At 51.5% G+C, this 19,886-nt stretch overlaps 2 protein-coding genes across 7 annotated transcripts; one reads left to right on the top strand and one right to left on the bottom strand.

The window, feature by feature from the left end:
* The first annotated feature begins 2,193 nt into the window (after window positions 1–2,193).
* Window positions 2,194–5,790, top strand: RRP7A (ribosomal RNA processing 7 homolog A). The gene is made up of 7 exons (XM_052791062.1): window positions 2,194–2,370; window positions 2,454–2,596; window positions 2,872–2,997; window positions 3,275–3,398; window positions 4,043–4,140; window positions 4,527–4,725; window positions 5,224–5,790. Exons 1-7 carry the CDS (start codon window positions 2,319–2,321, stop codon window positions 5,307–5,309), a joined length of 828 nt encoding a protein of 275 aa, XP_052647022.1. The 5' UTR covers window positions 2,194–2,318; the 3' UTR covers window positions 5,310–5,790.
* Window positions 5,791–6,647: 857 nt separating this feature from the next.
* On the bottom strand, window positions 6,648–15,391 carry SERHL2 (serine hydrolase like 2). Of its 6 annotated transcripts, XM_052791055.1 has the most exons (12): window positions 15,223–15,391; window positions 14,124–14,358; window positions 13,939–14,052; window positions 12,831–12,872; window positions 12,113–12,132; window positions 11,842–11,916; window positions 10,936–11,045; window positions 10,583–10,662; window positions 10,189–10,223; window positions 9,343–9,419; window positions 7,773–7,866; window positions 6,648–7,460 (listed from the first exon to the last, which is right to left on the bottom strand). In XM_052791055.1, exons 2-12 carry the CDS (start codon window positions 14,269–14,271, stop codon window positions 7,344–7,346), a joined length of 912 nt encoding a protein of 303 aa, XP_052647015.1. In that variant the 5' UTR covers window positions 14,272–14,358; window positions 15,223–15,391; the 3' UTR covers window positions 6,648–7,343. The 6 variants fall into 6 exon arrangements, with proteins under 6 accessions (XP_052647015.1, XP_052647019.1, XP_052647021.1 ...); XM_052791059.1 differs by lacking the exons at window positions 10,189–10,223; window positions 15,223–15,391 and having other exon boundaries at window positions 9,277–9,419; window positions 14,124–14,838; XM_052791061.1 differs by lacking the exons at window positions 10,189–10,223; window positions 15,223–15,391 and having other exon boundaries at window positions 14,124–14,832.
* Window positions 15,392–19,886: the final 4,495 nt, after the last annotated feature.

The following is a 19,886-nucleotide window of genomic DNA, read 5'->3' as shown; positions in this document are numbered from 1 at the left end:
GTTCGTAAAGCGTTATTGCCATGAGTATTTGAAGTCCCAGTAGCTCCATTCGTTTGTATTTGTTCAGATTGTATTGTAAGAGAGAAAGCTAAGAGCCGCTTCCAGACTCTGGTTGGAGTTTGAACTTGATCCTTCTAGCTAGGAGACTAACCTAATCCATACTGTTCAGCTCTGCTGAACTTTAATGAACTCTCTATAATCATTGTAGGTCCAGATTCCATTTCTTGGTCAACCCTGTGTTTCTTTTGCTTTCTTGTTCTGTATTAACGCTTTGTTCTATCTAGCTCATGCAGACCATTCCTCTATCTCGCTGTATCCTTTTTAGCCATGAAAATAACTGAGGACTTGGCAGGACTTGTTTTCTGGAGTACTCTCTTTGGTTTGGAAGCCAACACCACCATTATTAGTAGGGTGCTTCATGTGAACAGCAGATGTTTGTAGGGGAAGAGACCCAAGACAGCTATTGTTCTCCTTTTTTAGATTGCCCATCAAACACCTGTGTTTTATTAAAAAAAAAAATATTGGGGGGGAGGGGGAGGAAATATTAGGGGTTGGAGAAGATAATGTATTATCTGTTTCTGAATAAACGTTTGTTATACAGAGTGGATTCTAAGCCTTTGAAGATGCTGTGAAGCAACTAAAGATAGGTGCAGTTGTTCCAAACATCGAATCAAGCATGCTTTTAGAAGAATATAGAAACTTCAAAACTGATAATGTGATGAAGAGCAAGAGGAGTATATGGATGAGGAGAGAATTGATGCTTTGAAGCCTTTTAATCATCAAAATTAGAAGCCGATTCTTGCTACTAAGTGGGAGCAATTTATGTCCCCACCTAGTTTCAGTTCTGTTGTCAGGCAGTTATTGACAGCCTAGTAATTTGAAAAGTACTTTAAACAAACAAACAAACAAAAAAAAACCCCAAAAAAACCAAAACCACAGCTGTGAAATCAGGGTACCTGTTCTAGGTGAAGTAGGGTACTTATCAGCTAGATAGAAGGCTGTGGAAATGTGAAGACACATGTATTGTGAGTGCATATCTGGTCTCTTTTGAAAGAATGGGGAGATTCAAGCTTTTTTTTTATTATTAATATATTCATGTCCACTCCAAAAGCCAAATAGCAAGATGCACTTTAACTCACTGTTAAATTGTGCATTGTGTTTAGGTTATCTGTGAGAAATTATGATTACATTAACATACTTCCTTGGAAGAACTGCTCTGTGATCTATGGCAGTATATTTTTTTTTTTTTTTTAAATCTGTGAAGTCAATGATCGTCTAAACACCACTCCATGATTTGTCTTACACCAATGTCTTGCTCTTCCTGTTCTCAGTCAGCTCTCTAAAGTTATCTTAGTCTTCTCATACTTCATAGCGTGCCTTCTTTTGTTGGGCACTGAAAGAAGACTAACCAGTTATTCCGAGTCCTTTTCAAGTAGTTCACCTTGCAGCTCTCCGATTTTTCTTGGCTGTCCTGCAATTGTTGTGCTAATCTTGTTTGCATTCCACTGAGCTCACCTACCACTTCGCATCTGTGCACGTTTGCCCTCATGCAGCATGGTTATATTTTTGTTCAGTTTTTTTCTGGGCTGTTGGAGATTATAAACTTGCATATGAAACACTGATTGCGTGCACTAATTCAGTACTGCTGGCCGGGACAGATGGTAGGTAATTTGTAATACTGTTTCTTTTTCCTTTGCTTTTTCAAAAACATGCTGACTTCTGAAGTGATGCCACAATTTGCAAGTTTGTCTGGTGTGTTTTCATGGGTTTTGCATGTCCCATTTCTTCTGATAATGTTCATTAACTTGGATATTTGGTTGAGTCAACTCTCCATATCATTTCTTACTTTCACTGACCTTTTTTCACCTTGTACGAACGTCTTGCTTCAGTATCTTTATTATTGGAGTGGTCCTGTCTTCCATTCAGTCATAAATGTAAGCTCCTATGTAAAGGACATCTTTTTCTTTCCCTGATTAACAAGAGTCTTTAAAAACAGTTGTTCTTAAGGCTGTGTTTGAATGTTTTCACGGATCTTTAAGATTACTACTTCTTTTATTTGCCTCTCTAGGATTGCGCACAACGCCTGTTTTACGCTGTTCAGGTCTTCGTTTTGAGAGCTGTTACGCTAACTGATGGTGTGTCATAGGGTTTCTTACAGCGCATCCCGTAAGATGCTCCGGGTGGAGAAACCTCCTTGTTAAACTCAACGCTCGGGTGGCGGCGGGTCCCCCAGCGCGGCCATTAGCAATGCCGCGCCGGCGCGGGGGAACTACAACTCTCGGCGGCCCCCGCGCCCCACTGCTTCCTGCCGAGCTAAGATGGCGGCCGGCGAGCAGCGTGTGGTTAGCGCGGCGCCGGCGGGCTACACGGGTGAGAGGGCCCGGGGCAGCGGGGACGGGCCGGGAGTGGGGCCGGGGCGGCAGCGGGATCTTTAACCGGTGCGTGGCTCGCAGCTCTGGCGGTGAAGTTCGGGGCGCGGCAGCGCTCGCCCCACTGCCTGTTGGTGAAGGAGCACCAGGTGCGGGAAGGGGCCGGCACCGCGCACCCGCCTCGCCGCACCCTCTTCGTCCTCAACGTCCCCCCGTACTGCAGCCCGGTAAGTGGGGCTGGCGCCGGGGGGGTGTCTTGCCGACGGGGGAGGCGCGCGGGGCTTGTCCTGGCGGCGGGGGGCGCTGGCGGCCGAGGGCATCGCCTGGGGAGCCCGGGGCCGCGGGCGAAGGAGCCCGGCGTGCCTGCGGGCCGCGGTGGGCAGAGAGGCTGGGGCCGTGCCGGAGGGCCTCCCGGTGCGCTCTGTGGTCCGTGCGCGAGAAGGTGGGGAGAGGAATCGCTCCCGCTTCTCTGTACCGCCTGTTCTCTCTCGTCCGCGTCAAGGACTCTCTCTCTAGGCTGTTCACCCGCTGCGGGCCTGTCCAGTCTGTGGAGATCTGTGACAAGCCAGGGCCGGGAGAGAAAAAAGAAAAACAGACGTCCAAATTCTTCAACCGCAAAACTGTAACGGTAAGCTTGCCAGGGGGTGGGGAATACTGATGCTTTAGTGGTCAAAATGAGAAAAGATCACAAGCACTGATGGGTACTATTTGGAACATGAGATATGAGAAACCATTTGGGGGCATTGGGTGATGTGATTACTTATTTAAGTTTACATTATCTTTTTTTGCTATCCCACCCCAACTTGTGGTTTGACTTTTATTTTATTTTATCTGTACTGTAGCTCCTTGCTGTGTCACCAGTTTCACTGATGTATCTGACTGGCCTAGGTGTCTCTTTCTTTTAGGGATTTCAAGTAGCATATGTGGTATTCAGGAAACCAGCTGGTGTCCAGGCAGCCAAGACCCTGTCACGGGAAGGTCCCTTGCTCATATCAACAGAGAGTCACCCTGTGAAAACTGGCATTAGCAGTAAGTCAGCCCTAGCTGTCTTCCTGCTAGCTAGTGCTGGGAAAGAACTGTACTCATTCCTGGCTGAATCCTACTCTGCATGTCCCAGATTAATTCTCACCAGTTTATACTGAGATGGGGATGTCCAGTGTTTCATTGTCCTGCTTTTATTATTCACAAGGTAGCAGTCTTGTTGTACAGGACGTCATAGTCTGGTGTAGTGACCTTATGGGAGAATGGGGCCACTTGGTACAATGGAAGGGCAGTTTTTCCCTGACATCTTTTCAGTATTGCATAGATTCAAAGAAACTGGTTGTGCCTTGCCCTCAAAATGGAATCTAGACTCAATAATAGGCACCGGGTGTCTGTCAAGATGACAGCACTTCAGATGTGACCCCTTGACAGGAATGCAGCCCTGAATGTTGTACCTCTTGGGCTTAAGGCTAGCATGCTCCTGCTTGGGAAAGTTGCAAGCTCTTCCCATCGCTTACTGGCCGTGGCCTGGGCTGCAAGCTGGTTGAGCTGTGGCAGTGGGGAGGCTGAACAAGAATGGGAACAGAGTGTGTCTTTCCCCCCAGCAGTTCTCTCTAGAGCTGCCCAAAGGTATCACACTAGGGCTTGCATCTAACAGAGGCTACTGCTGACTTCTGCCCTCTCTGTCTCAGAGTGGATCGCCAGCTATGCAGCCTCAGTCGTGGATCGGGAGGAGCTGAAGGCTGAGGTGGATGCCTACATGCAAGACTATGACAAAAAGATAGCAGAGGTGAGGTCAGGCTGGGGAGGGAACCCAGCTAAGCAGTTTGGGGAGAGGAAAGGAAAAGAGAAGATCTTTTGGTGCCCTGGCCTCAGTGGAAAGAGCAAAGGGAAACATACTGGTTGGCAGGGTTGTTTTATTCCCAGTTGCTGGTGGGCGGTCAGGTCCTGGTTTGGTCCACAACACCTGACCCTTCCACCCAGGGCTTACAATAGGTATCCACAAATAAATCGGGTCCTGGCTGGTGTGCAGTGTTGTGACTGTGAGTTGCATGCCTGTGCCCTTGGTCCCATGCCTGCCTTCAAATCTTGTGCAGAAACGAAGGCAGCTGTAGCTTTGTATGTGTTTAAGGGGGACTGCCTGCACTGAGCTGCCTTACCCTCCTGTCCTTACAGGAAGAAGCCAAAGCAGCCAAGCAGGAGGGTGTTCCAGATGAGGAGGGCTGGGTGAAGGTAACACGAAAGGGCCGGAAGCCTGGCCTACCCCGGATGGAGGCTGCTAACCTGCGGATGCTGGAGAGGGAGAAACAGAAAAGGGCCCGCAAAGAGCTGCTCAGCTTCTATGCCTGGCAGCATCGTGAGACCAAGAGAGAGCGTGAGTGTCCGAGTCTCTTCCTATCCCTGCCTTTGTCTCTTGTCTCTCTCACTGTGGCCCAAAGAGAGTCCTTTTTTCTTCAGTAGAGGCTACGTCCAGCTGCAGGTGAACAGTTGGCTGGGTGGTTGTGCAAATGGCCTTGCCAGCTCTTGGTCACCCCTTGCCACCACCTGTCCTAGCAAGGGCTGCTGGAATATTTTGCAGGAGAGCACACAGGTCATGGCTTTCCAATAGATGTTTCTTCAGTCTGCACAAAGGCAGCAATTGAAAGGTAAAGCTAGCCAGTTTCCTCCCCAAGAGGGAGCTGCAGCACTGCTGGAGATGAAGGGCCAGAGCCCCAGCTTGGCACTCGGCCCAGACAAAAGGACCAGCTCTGGGAAGTGTGTTTGCGGGTGTCGGGACTGAGCCCCTCCTGGTGTGTGGAAGCGAAACTCCTCACGAGAGGGAGATCTGCTGCTCCCGTGTGACCTGTCCTCTTTCTCCTTCTGCCTGTTTCAGACATTGCCCAGCTGAGGAAGAAATTTGAGGAGGACAAGCAGAGAATCGCGCTGATGCAAGCCCAGCGCAAGTTTCGGCCGTACTAAGCTGTGCTGAGCTGTTCCTCAGATGCCTGTGCTGGAGGGTGGGAGAGATGCCTATGGACTCCGTGTGCCAAAGGATTTCAAGGAATTGAGGCAGCTTCAGATTGTCCCTGCCCTTGGATCTGAAATGGGACATCCCAGCAACTGCCACTGGAGGGGGAGTTTCCTTCATTTGCACTGGTATCGTCCTGCTTTCCAGGCCATCGTTTGGCCCTGGGGCACCACTTCCCAGGGTGCTCAGGTCAAGGGACTCAGGCACTTCCTGTGACAACCTGTATTTCCCTGCCACCCAAGGCCCTCCTAAAGCTTGGTGAGAGCTGGGATTGATCTAGCACAGCCTCTGCAGGCACAGGGAATGGCTGAAGAACTGCAAATAAACTGCTGCTATGTTCTCAAAACACAGGAATGCCTCTCTCCCCCCCTTGGTCTGCTGTGGGGGACAGCTTCTTGTGTGCTGGGGTGGCAATAAAAGTCATGGCTTGTATGCTGGTGCTCCTTTGCATGTTTTATCTGGGGGTAACTAAGAAGAGGCGGGAAGTGACTTTGGGAAGAGCCCAACTGGGAAGTTCCCTGACCTCTTGTCACAAGGAAAGATCAGTGGTTTGGTACAGAGCCCTACCCCTTCCCTCAATGTTTCCCTTCCAGGCAGCTCCCTGTCCACCAGGTGTTGAAGTGCACAGTCTTCCAGCTGTACGTGGACTTCTACAGCCATGTCCAGCCTGTGCTATGGGAACTTCAACTGATGTTCAGCACCATCACTAGAACAAGGTGAGATGGCAGCCTGGCTTTGGAGGGAAAAACCAGACTCTCCAAGGCCTGTTTCCACTTAACCGGTCACCAGTCCACAGAAGGCAGCTAAGGATGGTGACAGGCACATCCAGCTGCAAGGCAATGCTTCTGTACTGCCCACGTAACACTTGTGCAGCTTTGGACTTAATGATTGTTCACCCCAGTGCACTCTCATCAGAAAGGGGCTGTAACCCACCCATCCCCAGGCTTTTATACATTCGTTTTACTGCCTGCAGCCTCGATATCGGCATAACCATGAATGTAAGGTGGAAGTGCTGGTAAATTCCACAGAGCTGAGTTAAAACGGATTTACCCTCTCCTAGAAAACCCACTGCAAATGCAGTTTCTGTTGCATGGGGAGACTGCCAGGCCTGCTTGCTTCAGTAGCTTTTTACATCAATTTAACTAGGAGGCAGATGGATCCTTAATATGCCCTATCTAAAGCAGACAGCATGTAAAAATCACTGCCTTCCAACATCAGTGTTTTAGCTGCTTGGGTGAGCATCCCAAAAGAAAAGAGGTTCACTCTCTATAGAGTCAAGAAGACAGAGGTAACATTGGGAGATTAGTCTTTATTTACAAGGACAGAAATCATCTCTGCCAACTTTTTCATTATTAGCAGTTCTGCCAGCTGCTTCAGCTAGAGGATTAGTGACTCATTCCCTAGGAGTTCCATTAAAATGGCCTTCCATGCCCAGGTGAGCTCTTTAAGCTGATTTTTAAAAAAGCAGCATCTCTCACAGTAGAACAGAGACACTGAGGCCCTCGGCTCAGGCACCCATGGAAGTAAGCAGAGAAGCAGAACACTTTCCTGGTTTTTCAGTAGGTCTAATCCTGGGAGGAGACTGGTTGCACCATCCTCAGGGAGGAGGCAAGATGAGCCACCTGTCTCTTGGAATGCTACAGCTGGTGCTGCTGCTCCCACAGAGGATGCCTCTGCCTGTATTCTTGCTCCATTTCAGGGTGTGAGTTAGGAGCAAGCAAGCAAAGGCCACTCTGGGCCTCTATCCTTCTACTCACAGAGCTGGAAGTGGAGGAAAGATTCCTTTTCCCTTTGACAACTGAGATGCTTTGCTCAGCAATCCTCCAGGGAACCCTGGCAGACCTGCTTCCACCCTGCAGCGAGCTAAGCTTAGGAAACAGCATCATGAAACTGATCTTGGATGCAAGGTAGGAATGGTGACAATTCCTCCAGAGCCTGCTTTTTAGCTCCCTGTTCTCCTGGACTGCTGCAGCAGTGAGGGCTTCCTACAGCCTCGCTCTGGTGTTCTGCGCAGTCAGGAAGTTGCCGATGATCCCAGACACCACCTCGGGCTCGTTCAGGTGCACAAAATGACTCCCAGGCACCTCTACTAGCTGGATGTGCTGGAGGGAAAGGACACAAGAAGATGTGGACCAGGAAAGTGTTCCCTCAGGCAAGCTGTGCTTACTGTGTGGCACTCATGGGGCAGGGAGGTGCAGCAAGCGAGGCAGGACAGGGATGGCAGGACAAGGGAAGAGCTGGGTCCAGAGGGCAGTATTAACTTGGGACTTTGGCAGCAGGGGCAAAGTTGGCTTCCCCCTGTATGAGGGCCGTGCTGTTCAGGACAAATCACCTACTGGGAGGTGTCCACCAAGCTGCTGCTCTCAGGTTGGCAGCGCACAGAGTGGAGATGTGAGGATGGATTTTGCTCTCACCTGTTTGAGGGTAGACTCAAACGCCTCCCACGGGGCTTTCACAAAGTGATTTGTGCTGTCTAGGTTGTGCGGTACCAAGAGTCCATCTTGTGCTCTGAAAAACAACAGCAAGGCTCAGTACAGCCATAGTATGCCTCCATTTGTCTTTGCTGCTGTCCTGGGCAGAAGCAGTGTCCCCAAGACAGTGGAATGACGGAGTCAGCTGCTCTTTCCAGGCTGCTTGTAAACAGCAGGGTTACAGGGTCATACATGGTAGTCAGAGGAGCACCACACAGCTTGGCTAAGCAGCTATTTTCTATCAAACTATCCATTTAAAACCTTGGGAGATTGCCTAGTAGTATCAGAGTTGAGACTGGTTAAATATTGTCCCCTGCAGGGCTGTCTCCTTAACTGCTCCGAGTACATCATTCCCTGCCCCCACCCTGTCTTCTGCTCTTAACTTTTTCCTTCCATACAGCTTTTACATCTCCCCTCTGTCCCTCCCCCACCCCACCCCCCCCACCGCCAATGCTGCTGCCTTTAAACAGGGTGTGCCCTGCTTGGAGAGGGAGGTACCAGGGCAGTCCTCCTGCAGAAGCCAGCATTAGACCTCCTGCAGAGCCAAGCTCATGCTGTATTGTACCATGCTGCAGGTGATGGGACAAGGTGACATCCCAGGCTCAAACGCACATACTCTGTATGGTCTAGAGGACTTGTCCTCATCCTGATGGTGCATTTCTGGACAAGCAGGAAAATGCTTAAGTTCTTACGATTTCAACAGACCACAGAATCCAAAACTGCACCTCATTTCTCAACTTCTAGCATTTCCTCTTATTCCCTAGAGTCTTTTAACAGCACCACACAAGCCAAGGTAGCCAGAGCCCTGCACATTTTCTCCTTTAAGGAGATGGGAAAAAGGCAGAGGACTGACAGAACCAGCTACCCACCCAGACAGCTTAACAGCTTGTGGGGCTCTGCACAAGCCACTGGCTACCTCCCCACAGCTCCTCCCTGCCCTGGGCACCCAGGGGAGAGCTTGCAGGAGCTGGGGGGCTCCAGAAGGAGGTGGAGGCTGCTGTGGTTTCACCTAATTGCTCAGGCAAGAGGTTTCAGGGTCTGGAGAAGGGGGCAGGCTGGGTTGCTGTGACTGGGGAAAGAGCCAGGCCAGGAGGAAAGCAAGGAGGAGGGCTGCTGTGGAGGGTTGTGTGTTTGCCAGGATGGCCCCTTGCTGTAGGGCCAAGGGACGGAAAGTTGTGGGACAGGAGCGCGAAGCAGGAGCATGGGCAGGACTGGCATTTCCTCAGTCAGCCTTGCACCAGGGAAGCCCAGCCTGAAAGCAGAGCGCCAGGCTGTGAGGATGATGTTCCAGCTGCTCTCTGCCTGCTCCAGGAGCCTGCCCAGCCCAGGGCAGTGGTGGGGAACTGGGAAATGCTTCTCAGATGTGAGGCTGTACTGTTGTGCCAACTGGCCCAAAGGTCTGAGTGGCCACTGCAGAGGAGGGGGTAGCAGAGGACTCCTTTCTAACCTTTGTTCCCTCCAACCAGGGCTGCAGGGAGGCAGCGGGGGGTGGTTTGGCTTGTGCCTCACTCACATAATGATGAGAACACGGTCCTGGATCTTCTGCAGGAGCTTCACGCACTGTTCTGCCGTGAAGGACTCTCGACTCTGCTGCAGATGCAAAGACAGGGAGAGTGGCAAAAGTCAGGGACAGCAGCTGGGGGCAAGGGGTGTCCCCAACCCTTGCCACACTAGCAGCTCTGAAGGCAGAAGTGACTGCAGCCCCAAAGCTGCCGTGCTGGGACATGACAGGCGCCCAGGCTGCGCACAAGAGTTGGCTCTGCAAAGGCTCCTTCTGTCCAGCTGTGTTTCAGGGCTGCCAACAATGCTGCCTGCTGGGATGCAGCACATATGGGAATGATCTCATAGCAGAGAAAAGCTTTAAAAATCCTTTTACTGAAAAGGAGACAGTACACTACTCTTGCTTTCATACCCTGGCAGTAGCACAGGTAGAGGAGGCCCTACTTGCTCAAAAGTGGCACAAAGCTATCAAAGTATCAAACATAAGGACTTTGCTTCACTCTCTCTCCCCTTCTTATATGGGTGACCTGACAAAGAAGCTGACCAAAAGCATCCATCCATCTGCTGTCTGAAGAGTTATAATGGCAGGAAAATGTGGCCAGGAGGCCCTGGGGCAGAGGAACTGCTAAAAAATCAGTAACATTTTCCAGTGACTCTGTAAGCTGAGTCAGTTAATGATTAAGTGCAGGCTCTTTTAACAGCAGCATTTAAAAGAGATGTGGGAATTAGGGAAGCAGAATGTGAATGGCTGGGTGGAGGCAGGGCCTGGGCTCAGTGAGTGGACCTCCACTACCTCTGAGTTTTCTGTAAACACAGGGCTCAGAAGCAGCAGGGGGCACGTCAGAAGAGCAATGCTCACCATATGGACTCTCATGTCTCTGTTATACACCAGCCCTAGAATAAAAAAAACACAAGAGAAGGTTTTTGTGTCTCACAGGAGCAGGAGTTCCTCTGTTTCTCCTCACTTTTAGGGTATGCCCAATACTTTTTGAGACAGAAGGAACAGGATTGATTCAGATCTCTCCTTTTTTTTATTTCTTTTCTTTAGCTGTCCTAGGACTTGAGCACCAACCCCAGTTGCTGGGAATGGAGAGCTCTGCCTCCAGACTTAATTGATCCCATTCAGGCTGTGTAAACTTATAGCTAGGGCACCCTGTACCCTGCAGAAGACAATGGCTGTTGGCACTGCTCCCTTCCCACACCCAGTGTTGGCCCAGCACTGTGATGGGCCCTGTCTCCACGCAGCCCCTTACCAGCGGGTGTCTCAGTTGCTCCTCGCTGCAGTAGGATTGCCCCACCCTCTGCTGTCAGATGTCTGTTTGCTTCTAAGAGCCTGGGGAAGACATAGCAGAGAGACTGCTGCTGGAAATGGGAGGAAGCGAAGCAAAAATGGCATGACAAGGTGACAGAGAGCTCTTGGGCTGCTTCAGAAAAGAGCAGGAAGAAGCAGGAGCTTCTGGCAGCAGAAGCAAAAGGTCTTGATGAGATTCCAGAGGAGGACTTGAAAAGGGAAGTGCAGGGACAGTTTCCCTTTCTCATTCATGCAGCCATAACTCTGTCCAAGGTGAGGGCAGGCAGCAAATGAAGAGGACAGATGGGAACCCACCTCTGCAATGCCGCTTCGGGGCTCCGTGCTTTGGGAGTTTGCTGCTTCGCCTCTAGACTCAGTAATCTGTCAATCACCATCCGTTTTGATTTCAGCCACGCCTCAGTGTCCTGAAACAGAGAGGTAGGGAACAGGAGTAACCCCTCTCTTCTGAATCGTTTTACCCCTTATCAGAGGGTAGAGGAGGGCATTTCACCCTTCAACATCCCTCAGAACTGGTACCAGTTATGGAAATCATATTAAAAATGTCCATTTCTAGGGAAAAGGGAACAGCAATAGTTAAAAGGCAAGGTAGGAACAGAAAGCCAAGCACTGCTTAATAACTTAATAACTTTTTACCTTTGTGATCTTTTCTACCCCTTTCAACCTTAATTTTGAGTTGAGGACAACTGTCCAAAAGAACAAGGGAAATCGGGTATTTTGTCTTCCTGACCCTGGGCTTCTGTCCCATTTTTGCCAATCAAAGCCCTAGCATCTGGTAGCGATGATGGCAGGTTGGGAATGTAGCTTTATGTCCTGCCAGGAACAGAAAAAGAAATCCACCAGGCTTGCACCCAGATCACCCAACAAGCTGTTGGCAAAACGACAGCCTTAGCTGGCAGTTGCTTGGACAGAGGTTCCAGTTCCCTTTGTACAAGGGCATGGCACAGACAAGTGAATTTTGGTGCTAAGGGACTGCAGAATGTGGATCGCTAATAAGTGTCCCCCAAGGGCCACCCTAAGCGGGGACCTCAGTCCATGCAACAAGTAGCAGATCTGTGCCTGCCAAAAGGAAGAGCCCTGAGACTTGTGTGACCTGCCAGACACTGGTCACATCAGTGCTTTCTCTGAACAAATGACGAAAAGAAAAAAAATAATCTATTTTTTTATTTAAAAAAGGGCGGGGAAGGACATGTAAAATCTAACCTCTGGACCTAGCAGAAAGCCAAGATTTTCCAGCAGGATCAGCTTGTCCACCATCTCAGGATAAAGGAAACAGAACTGAGGAGAGATGAAACAATATGAGAGAAAGAGAAAAGCTGAGCACTGAGTGATGTCTTTGTCCTGCTACACTGGAGAAGGGGTCAGGGAAGTGCCTCTCCTCCCCTGAGATCCAAGTCCCACACAGTCTGTGCCTTCATTCCGTGTTCCAGCTGCAGAAATCACAAACCCCGTGAAGAAAGGATGCTTTACTCACCATTCCTGCCACACACCCACCTGCAAAGGAGGGAAGGGTGCTCAGTTATGCACAGGACACCCCCTGGTAACAGAAACTCTCGTTTCTCACAGCAGGAGCTACCTTAGAAGCAGAAATGCACATTGTACCAAGGGACAAAGCCCCAGCTACAGAGTAGAGCTCTCCCAGCAGGCAGGATGCAGGCAGAGAGCAGGGCTATTGGCCAGCTGGACTACACATCCTGTGCCATCCCAATCTCCCTCTCAGGAAGCAAAGACCAAGGAGGAGGTACTAGTTAAAAAGCTATGGTGTGCAGGTCCTGTAAGCTGTGGCCAGAGCAGCCCTGGGGAGCAAAACCCAAATCGTGGCAAATCCCAATAATGTCCCAAGCACAACGAGATAGAGCCTGGAGTCCAGTTCCCCTCAGCAAGCTCCATGACCCACCAAGAAGGGCCCTGCTGTCCCCAGGCTTTGTGGCCTTGTGGGGACCAGGCAGGAAGGCCTGCTGCAAATTCTCCTGCTGCAGACCACCCCTCTTTGTCCATCACTGTTCCCTTCTGGTGGTGGGGGAAAGACCCACAGCAAGAGTTACCACTGTTTGTACTACAGGGTCTTGAAAGCAGAGGCATTTCAAACAACAGCACAGATATTTTAATCACTCAAGCAGCATGTCTTGTAAGTTAATTATCTACTCCTGTTTCCATGAATCTCACAGCTTACAAGGACAAGAGCCACTTACCCATACTGTGACCCATCAGGGTGAACCGTCTCCACTGCAAGGCTAAGTGGCAACAGACAAAAACAGACAGTGCTGCATTAGAAACCAGAGCAGTGGCATCTTGCTGCTTCTCCACTAACATGGGCCCCTTCTCCCAGGAGGGCTTTTGCACTGCTTAATTTGCTTTCTAATCCAGAAATGAGGTGGCTAAGTAGGCCAGTTTTAAAGAAAAAGAGCATCCACTACCTCATTTCCTTGGTAGTTAAGTCACGCACCTCTCAAGCTCTCTCTGTATAGCAAACTACAGCAAATTCCCATTGATTGCCACACACAAGACTGGCAAGAAGCAAAGGAGCCTCACTGGGCAGCATCTGCTGGAAGAGAGACCTTGACAGAACATCCTGCTGCAGGGCATCCCGCAAGAGCTGTGAGGACACAGAGCTGCCTTGAGGAAAGTATGATTATTCCAAGTGAAAGCTCTCTGCACCATTTAGCACATCAGGCTCTTCAGTTCATTTTTATGGCACTCCAAGAGGCTTATAGGAAAATACTGCTTCATCAGTGCTGCCCATCTGAAATATACCTCACTGAAGGATGTGTCTTACCTTCTGGCACGTCTAAGAGCTTCTAGAGGCTCTTCGTACACTGAACGAGGGATGCAAAACTGCACATGCCACAACCTCACGCAAGATCAGCATACAGATGGGCAGTTACATCAGGATTTATTAGGAGCCCAAGACACCTTGGCTTTCAGATTTCTTTGTATGATACTAAAGCAAGCAGCAAGCTGCCAACTTACACCTAACACTGGTTAGAGATTGCTGACTGCTTACAAAAAGTCAGTCTGGCAAAAGTATTTAGTTGCATCCACCACTTTGCCACTACTGCTTTTTAGAATAGAAACACTTGCTTCCCAGGGCTTACTGTTTCTTCCTCTCACAAAATAGTGAGAAAGAGGGATGCTTATTCCATCTGTGGTCACAAAGCAGCGGCTAACATCAGGCAGGGGAGAAGCAGAGGGAGCTAACCCCTCTCCTGGCAGTAAATGCTGCCTGCTTGTTCTAAGGAACAGGAGCAATATAGCACCCCCTGCACAAACATCCCCTCAATGGTCCCTTCAACTACCCACCTGCTGCCACCCGGCGCACATCACTCACGTAATCCAGAAAATGGTAGGGGGAGCCTGCAGGTCGGTGGGATGACAAGCCATGGCCAGAAAAATCCATTGCCACATAATAGCAATCTGAAAGGGAGAGAGTATCAGATGTGCAGCCCTGCAACACAACAAGAACCATCCTGATGAGCCAGACATACCTCTGGGGAGCAGTGGAATGAGCTTGTCAAAGGTGTTGGCGTTGTCCAGCCAGCCATGCAAGCACAGCACGGGGTATCCCTCCGAGGGTCCCCAGGCCTTGGCTGCCACATGGCCCCAGGGCACAGGGAACTTCAACTCTGAGAACATGCCCAAAATAGAGTGCTCGCGAGTGATGTCCCTAGAGAGCCACGTGCTCGGAGTAGGTCCCAGGGATCTTATTAATGGCCCAGAGCTCTGAAAAGAGTAATACAAGTCTTTAGTAACTCACCAGCCTCCTGTGGTCTTAATTAGCAGCATGCTGATTTATACCTCCCCATTCAACATCCTAAGCTGCCATCCCTGCCTGCCTGTTTGGGGAATCCTCCTCCCAGCACGTACTAGCGATGCTCCTAGGAAGAAACAAGCTTTCCCTGTGCAGGAGGAGAAAGCCTCCTCTCTGTGTCTCTGCAGCAGCTGCAACCCAACGAGAAGGCACAGGATATCTGGCAAGAGGGAACCACACAGAATTCCCCCAGCTAGCTGCAGTCAGCCTGGCACCTGTCCTGGACCAAAAAGACAATTTCGGGAATAAGGATGCTGCCTCCAGTACTAGACTGTTACCACCTTCTCCTCTTTTACCTCGGTGCTTCTCCTCTTTCACACCACCAGTCGGCACCTTTTAGAGAGCAGCTGGCTATGTGCCACACAGGTCACTGCTGCCACACACACACCCCCGCCCCTCAGAGACAGGGACCCTGCACGGGATATGGGTCGACAACCCACCAGGCACCTGCTCCACCTCAAACCTGTCTCATCACTGCCTATCTGCCTGGCAGCCACTGAGCTACATCTGACCCTTACTCAACCCCAGGCTCCTGAGTGAACTGCCCAGTAATACCCAGCCTCTGGGGATCTTCTAGGAGTGGACTGAATATCTCCCCTTTACCCCTAAGCCCTTCTAACTCCTGGGCCCCCTTATCATGACTATCCCCATCTCCAAGTCTCTCATGTCATATCCCCTTGCCAGTGGCTTGTCTCAGGTCTCTGCTCCCTTAAACAGCCCCCTGACAGCCCACAGCAACTAAATCACTCTACAGCAAGTCCCTGCTGACCCCATACCTCCGTAAGGTGTGAGGACAGAGGGGGGTGGGCTGAGAGGTGAGGCTGCTGTCAAGGCCCTGAGAGCACTCACAGGCCCTAATAGTCCACCAGCCACACCTGGGCCTCCCCTACATCTTTTCCTCCTCCCCATGAGCCTATTTAAGCTCAGCCCAGGACCAGCCCCAGCAATGCTGCAGCAATGCGCTAGCCCCAGGACCCATGGCCTTGCCTGCTGATCACTGGGCTGTGTCTGACCCCAGCTGCACTCGCCAGGCCTGATCCTGACAACCGTGGCCTGATCCCTGGAGCGACCGTAGACCCGCCCCCCCCCCTCGCAGAAGGGCCGCTACACCCGGGCCTTCGCCTCAGGGCGCCCTGGGGCAGCTGGTCGCGGCCCCGGGAAAGGGCTGCCCGGGGACCGACCCCTGCCCGGCGTCGGGCGTCGCGGCTGCTGGTGGCCACCCCGGCCCCGCTCCCCGCGCCGTCCGCGCGCTGCGCCCCAGCCCCCTCCTACCGCTCTGCCCGGGACGGCGGCGCAAGGCCGCGGCTGGAGGACGCAGCCCGGCGGCGGGGCAGGGCGGGCCGGCCCGTCTGCACCGCCCTGTTCCCCGCCTCCCCGGGGCGCTCCAGGCCTCCGCCTTCTGCTGCTCCGCCGGCGCGGGGCCGCCACGGCCCGAGAGAGGCGGCGGGGCGGAGCTGCCGCCATCTTTGTCCTCCCTCATCGCCTCACGGGCCGCCCTGGGAAAGGGGCTGGTGGGCGGGTGGGGGCACAACAGCGCGGCCTCCCCTGCCTGGGGAGCATTTCCCGGTTCCCCACCACTCCCGACCCTTGGCCCTACAGCAAGGGGCCATCCTGGCAAACACACAACCCTCCGCAGCAGCCCTCCTCCTCGCTTTCCTCCTGGCCTGGCTCTTCCCCCAGTCACAGCAACCCAGCCTGCCCCTTTCTCCAGACCCTGGAACCTCTTGCCTGAGCAATTAGGTGAAACCATGGCAGCCTCCCCCTCCTCCAGCTGGTCCTGGAGCCCCCCAGCTCCTGCAAGCTCTCCCCTGGGTGCCCAGGGCAGGGAGGAGCTGTGGGAGGCAGCCGGTGCCTTGTGCAGAGCCCGTGCTTGGATGGGGCTCAGTAAGAAGAACGAGGAGTCAACGATGTCCGAGGGGTCTGAAGCTGCCATCAGACTGCTGGGCGTGATAGGGACCTGTGAGGAGTCACAATCATGGAGGTACCGACTGCCTCCAGAAGACACATTACTGACAATGGAAACTGCCTGTACTGCAGCTACACAGTGTGAGATGTTTTAACTGTGACCCAGGAGCATCGTATCCACATCAAACGGGCTCAGTGCTTGACACCAATGCTGAACTTCTGTCGCTCTCTGATAGAGAAACTCTTCTGAACTCAACGCTTGCTGGAATCACGTTGCTCCAGGGACGAGAGTCACTCTCCCATACTGTGACCCATCGCAGTAAACTGACTCTACTGCAGAGCCAAGCTGCAGCAGGTAAACAGCAGACAGCACTGCCTTAGCCGCTCCACTCCTCTTCTGCAAAAACAGACCCCTCTCGGCTAGAGAGGTTTCTATAGTTTTCCTCATTAGTTGCCCAGAAAGGGGGTGGCTGCATAGACCGGGCTTCAAGAAAGGCAATACTTGAGTATGGGTGGGAATACTGCTTGCTGGTGCTTCGCTTTCCCTCCAGCAGTCAGAGTCTACCAGGCCTAACGCAGACCACAACCATTCCCCTTCAGTCAAGGACTCTGCAATCAAACGAAACAAAGTCAAACCGCGCTGTAAGCAGTGGGATGCCTTGCTGGGACAGTTGGGGAGAGCAGAATTAATGTCTGTTCTTAGGGAGTCATTTTTATATTGGTAATTGAAAACTCTCTGCTCAGTTCAGCACATCAGTCTCCTAAATTACACAATATGTTTTCAGAACAGCCTGCAAAGCTTGAAAGAAACCAGCGTAGAAGCTTACAGCCCTGTTTCTCCTGCCTAGCTCAAACTCATCCTGGCAAAATAGGGTCTGCACCATAGCAGTTGAAAGGTGACCTTGGGGACGCATCACTGAGAAGAAATAGAGCTATGCAGCTCACAGCCTCACTGAGAAGAAATAGAGCTATGCAGCTCACAGCCTCCCCTCCAGGTGAGCCAGTAGAAAGGAAATAAGAACATGAATTCTTATAGGTTTGGAAAGTCCAGTGCATTGCTTTTTCTTAGGCCTCCATGGAGGAGGAGCAGGAAAGCAGACCACAAGTGTTGGGGAGCCACAGGGAGGGAGGCCACAGTACCATCTACAGCTTCTTTCCTACAACTGTCAGAGGTGGGTATCTGATTACAAAAGCTGAAAAGCAAGAGACAACTTGGCAGAACACGTTTGTAAAATGCACTCAATAATCAATCACTGCTGCTGCTGCTGTAACGGAGGGCAGGGCCTTCCTGTGAATTGCTGGGATTTCTTCATGACAAGCCGCCAGAAAGCAGTGTAATTGTTAGGCAGCGGCTGCTAGGTTTGTGGTTCTTCTATCTATGGCATGGCTCTTGAGGAAGAGGACCCTGTGTTAGGAGCCAGAGTGATGCGGATCCTTTGCACAAACTTCTGTGGTTGGTGGGACAACAGGCCATGGCCAGGAAAATCCATTGCCACTTAACTGTGATCTGAAAAGGAGACAGAATCAGGCATGCAGACCTGAAGCATGACACAGAGCCCATCCTCGTGAGCCAGACCCACTTCTGGGGAACAGTGGAATGAACCCATCGAAGGTGGCAGCATTGTCCAGCCAGCCATGCAAGCACAGCACAGGGTATTACCTTCATGGTCCCCAGGCCTTGGCTGCCACATGTGCCCGGGGCACAGGGAACTTCACCTCCAAGAACTCGTACCCACAAGCAACATCCTCTGAGTGCTACACGCTGAGAGCTGGTCCCAGGGAGCTTGTTAACAGCCAAGAGCTCTGGATAGAGCTTGTAGGTAGGTGGTAGTTACCAAGTTGTTTATCTGGCAGCTCTGACCTCTCTACCTAATACCAGGTTTTGGGCACAAGCCTTGTTTGGGATAACCCTGGGATCCTGGTGTAAATGCTCACCCTGGTGGTATGTGCATCACCACTCACAGGTCTTGGACCCTCTCCCCCACCACTTTGGGCCCTCTCCCCCACTCCAGCAGCCAGTAGGATCTGGGGTCTCTTTGCTTTGAGTCACACAGATGACCTCTGGTGCTTAGGTGAGAATGATGTGTTCTCTAGTGAATTTGGACTCCTGTGACCTGCATCCCTAGTCACTTCTGGTAGGAGGCTCCATCAGCAGGCACCTCATGGGAAAGGAAAAATTCCTTGCAGAAATCATCAGCGATAGGTGATGTGGGATAGAGCTCCAAGTGGAGAAGGTTGCACTGGGATACAGCCCTGGAGCCTTCCTCAGCAGCAGGACTGTCATCCCATTAGCCAAAGCCAGATTTTTGAGATCTCCAGGTCCTTCATGTCCTCTCTAGCAATGCTACTTACCCCTCTGAAAGAGCAGCCCAGCATCTTACAAGACTGCATATCTCCTCCCGCACCGCCTGGCAAACCACCCCGCAGGAGGAGGGTGTTATGCAGGATGCATGGCAAAATTTGGATGGCTCACAGAATTCATTTTGCTGCATCTACTTCTAAGAAGTGCCGCAGGCTACTGCAGTGGAATTGCTGCCTGTGGGGGACCAAATTAGACTCCACCTGGAAAGATGCTGGGGTGTTGGCTGGGCTGCAGTGGTCTGGTGGTAAGAAAGGCTGGTTTTGCATAAAGCACTGGGAGTTAGAGATATCCCATGTGCTTAGCAAAGGATAATTTAACCTCTGTGTCCTTGCAAAGGAGGAGGAGACCTGCAAGGGTGAACACTGGGACATGGAAAGTTGTTATGCTCCACTGACTTGGAACAGCATTGATCAGTTTGTGCTAGCTGCAGATCTGGTAAGGAAACTTTAAGTACAGCAGATTGATTGCTGCCAAGGGACAAATTCCCCGTAGCTGGTTGGATTCAAGCACTGAAGTACTGACATATTGATCTATTTATGGTGATTTATTAGTAATAGCCCTGTACCCCAAACTCTCTTATGCAGTTATACAAGTAAAAAAGCATGCTATTGCTAGCTTCACTGATTTCTTTCAGAGGATATATAGAGGATATTCCTCTATATAAAGCCCACATTGAGAGCATATGCTGCAAACTACAGTGGACAGGAAAATAAAAGTGATCACAAGGCAGCATGTATCACATAACCAGCCCCAGCATGCTGGCTCCCAGGCTTTGGGTTTGCAGGCGGCAGGCAGGTCTGGGGTACCATTGGGGCCTGCAGACCAGTTCTTCCTCTGGGATAAGGACCAGCTCCTTCCTTGCTCCAGCAGCCCAGAGCAGGGGAAGGATCCCTCCAAGGAGAGGGGGGAAATCTGGTGAGTGCAGAGCTGTTGGTGTTGGGTGCGGGCACTGCTTGGGCAGCCCACAGTGGGGTCAGAGGAAGCAGGGAGGCACTTGATGACCACAGGGAAGCCCCCACCTCTCCAGTGCTTGGATCCCTAATGGGTCTTCTGCCCTTTGTAACGCAAACTGCTTGACGTCCCCCTGCCTGAGGAAAGCTGCCCTCTCATCCCTGCCCTCTGCACAAAGCTGCGGAGGTGATGACCTTATCCCCTGGTTTGACCTGTTGTGGA

Source organism: Harpia harpyja, chromosome 6 (assembly GCF_026419915.1).
Source record: "Harpia harpyja isolate bHarHar1 chromosome 6, bHarHar1 primary haplotype, whole genome shotgun sequence".
NCBI classification, from domain to species: Eukaryota; Metazoa; Chordata; class Aves; order Accipitriformes; family Accipitridae; genus Harpia; species Harpia harpyja.
The sequence above is the reverse complement of the archived record's forward strand: the minus strand, read 5'-3'. Positions and strand labels throughout refer to the sequence as shown.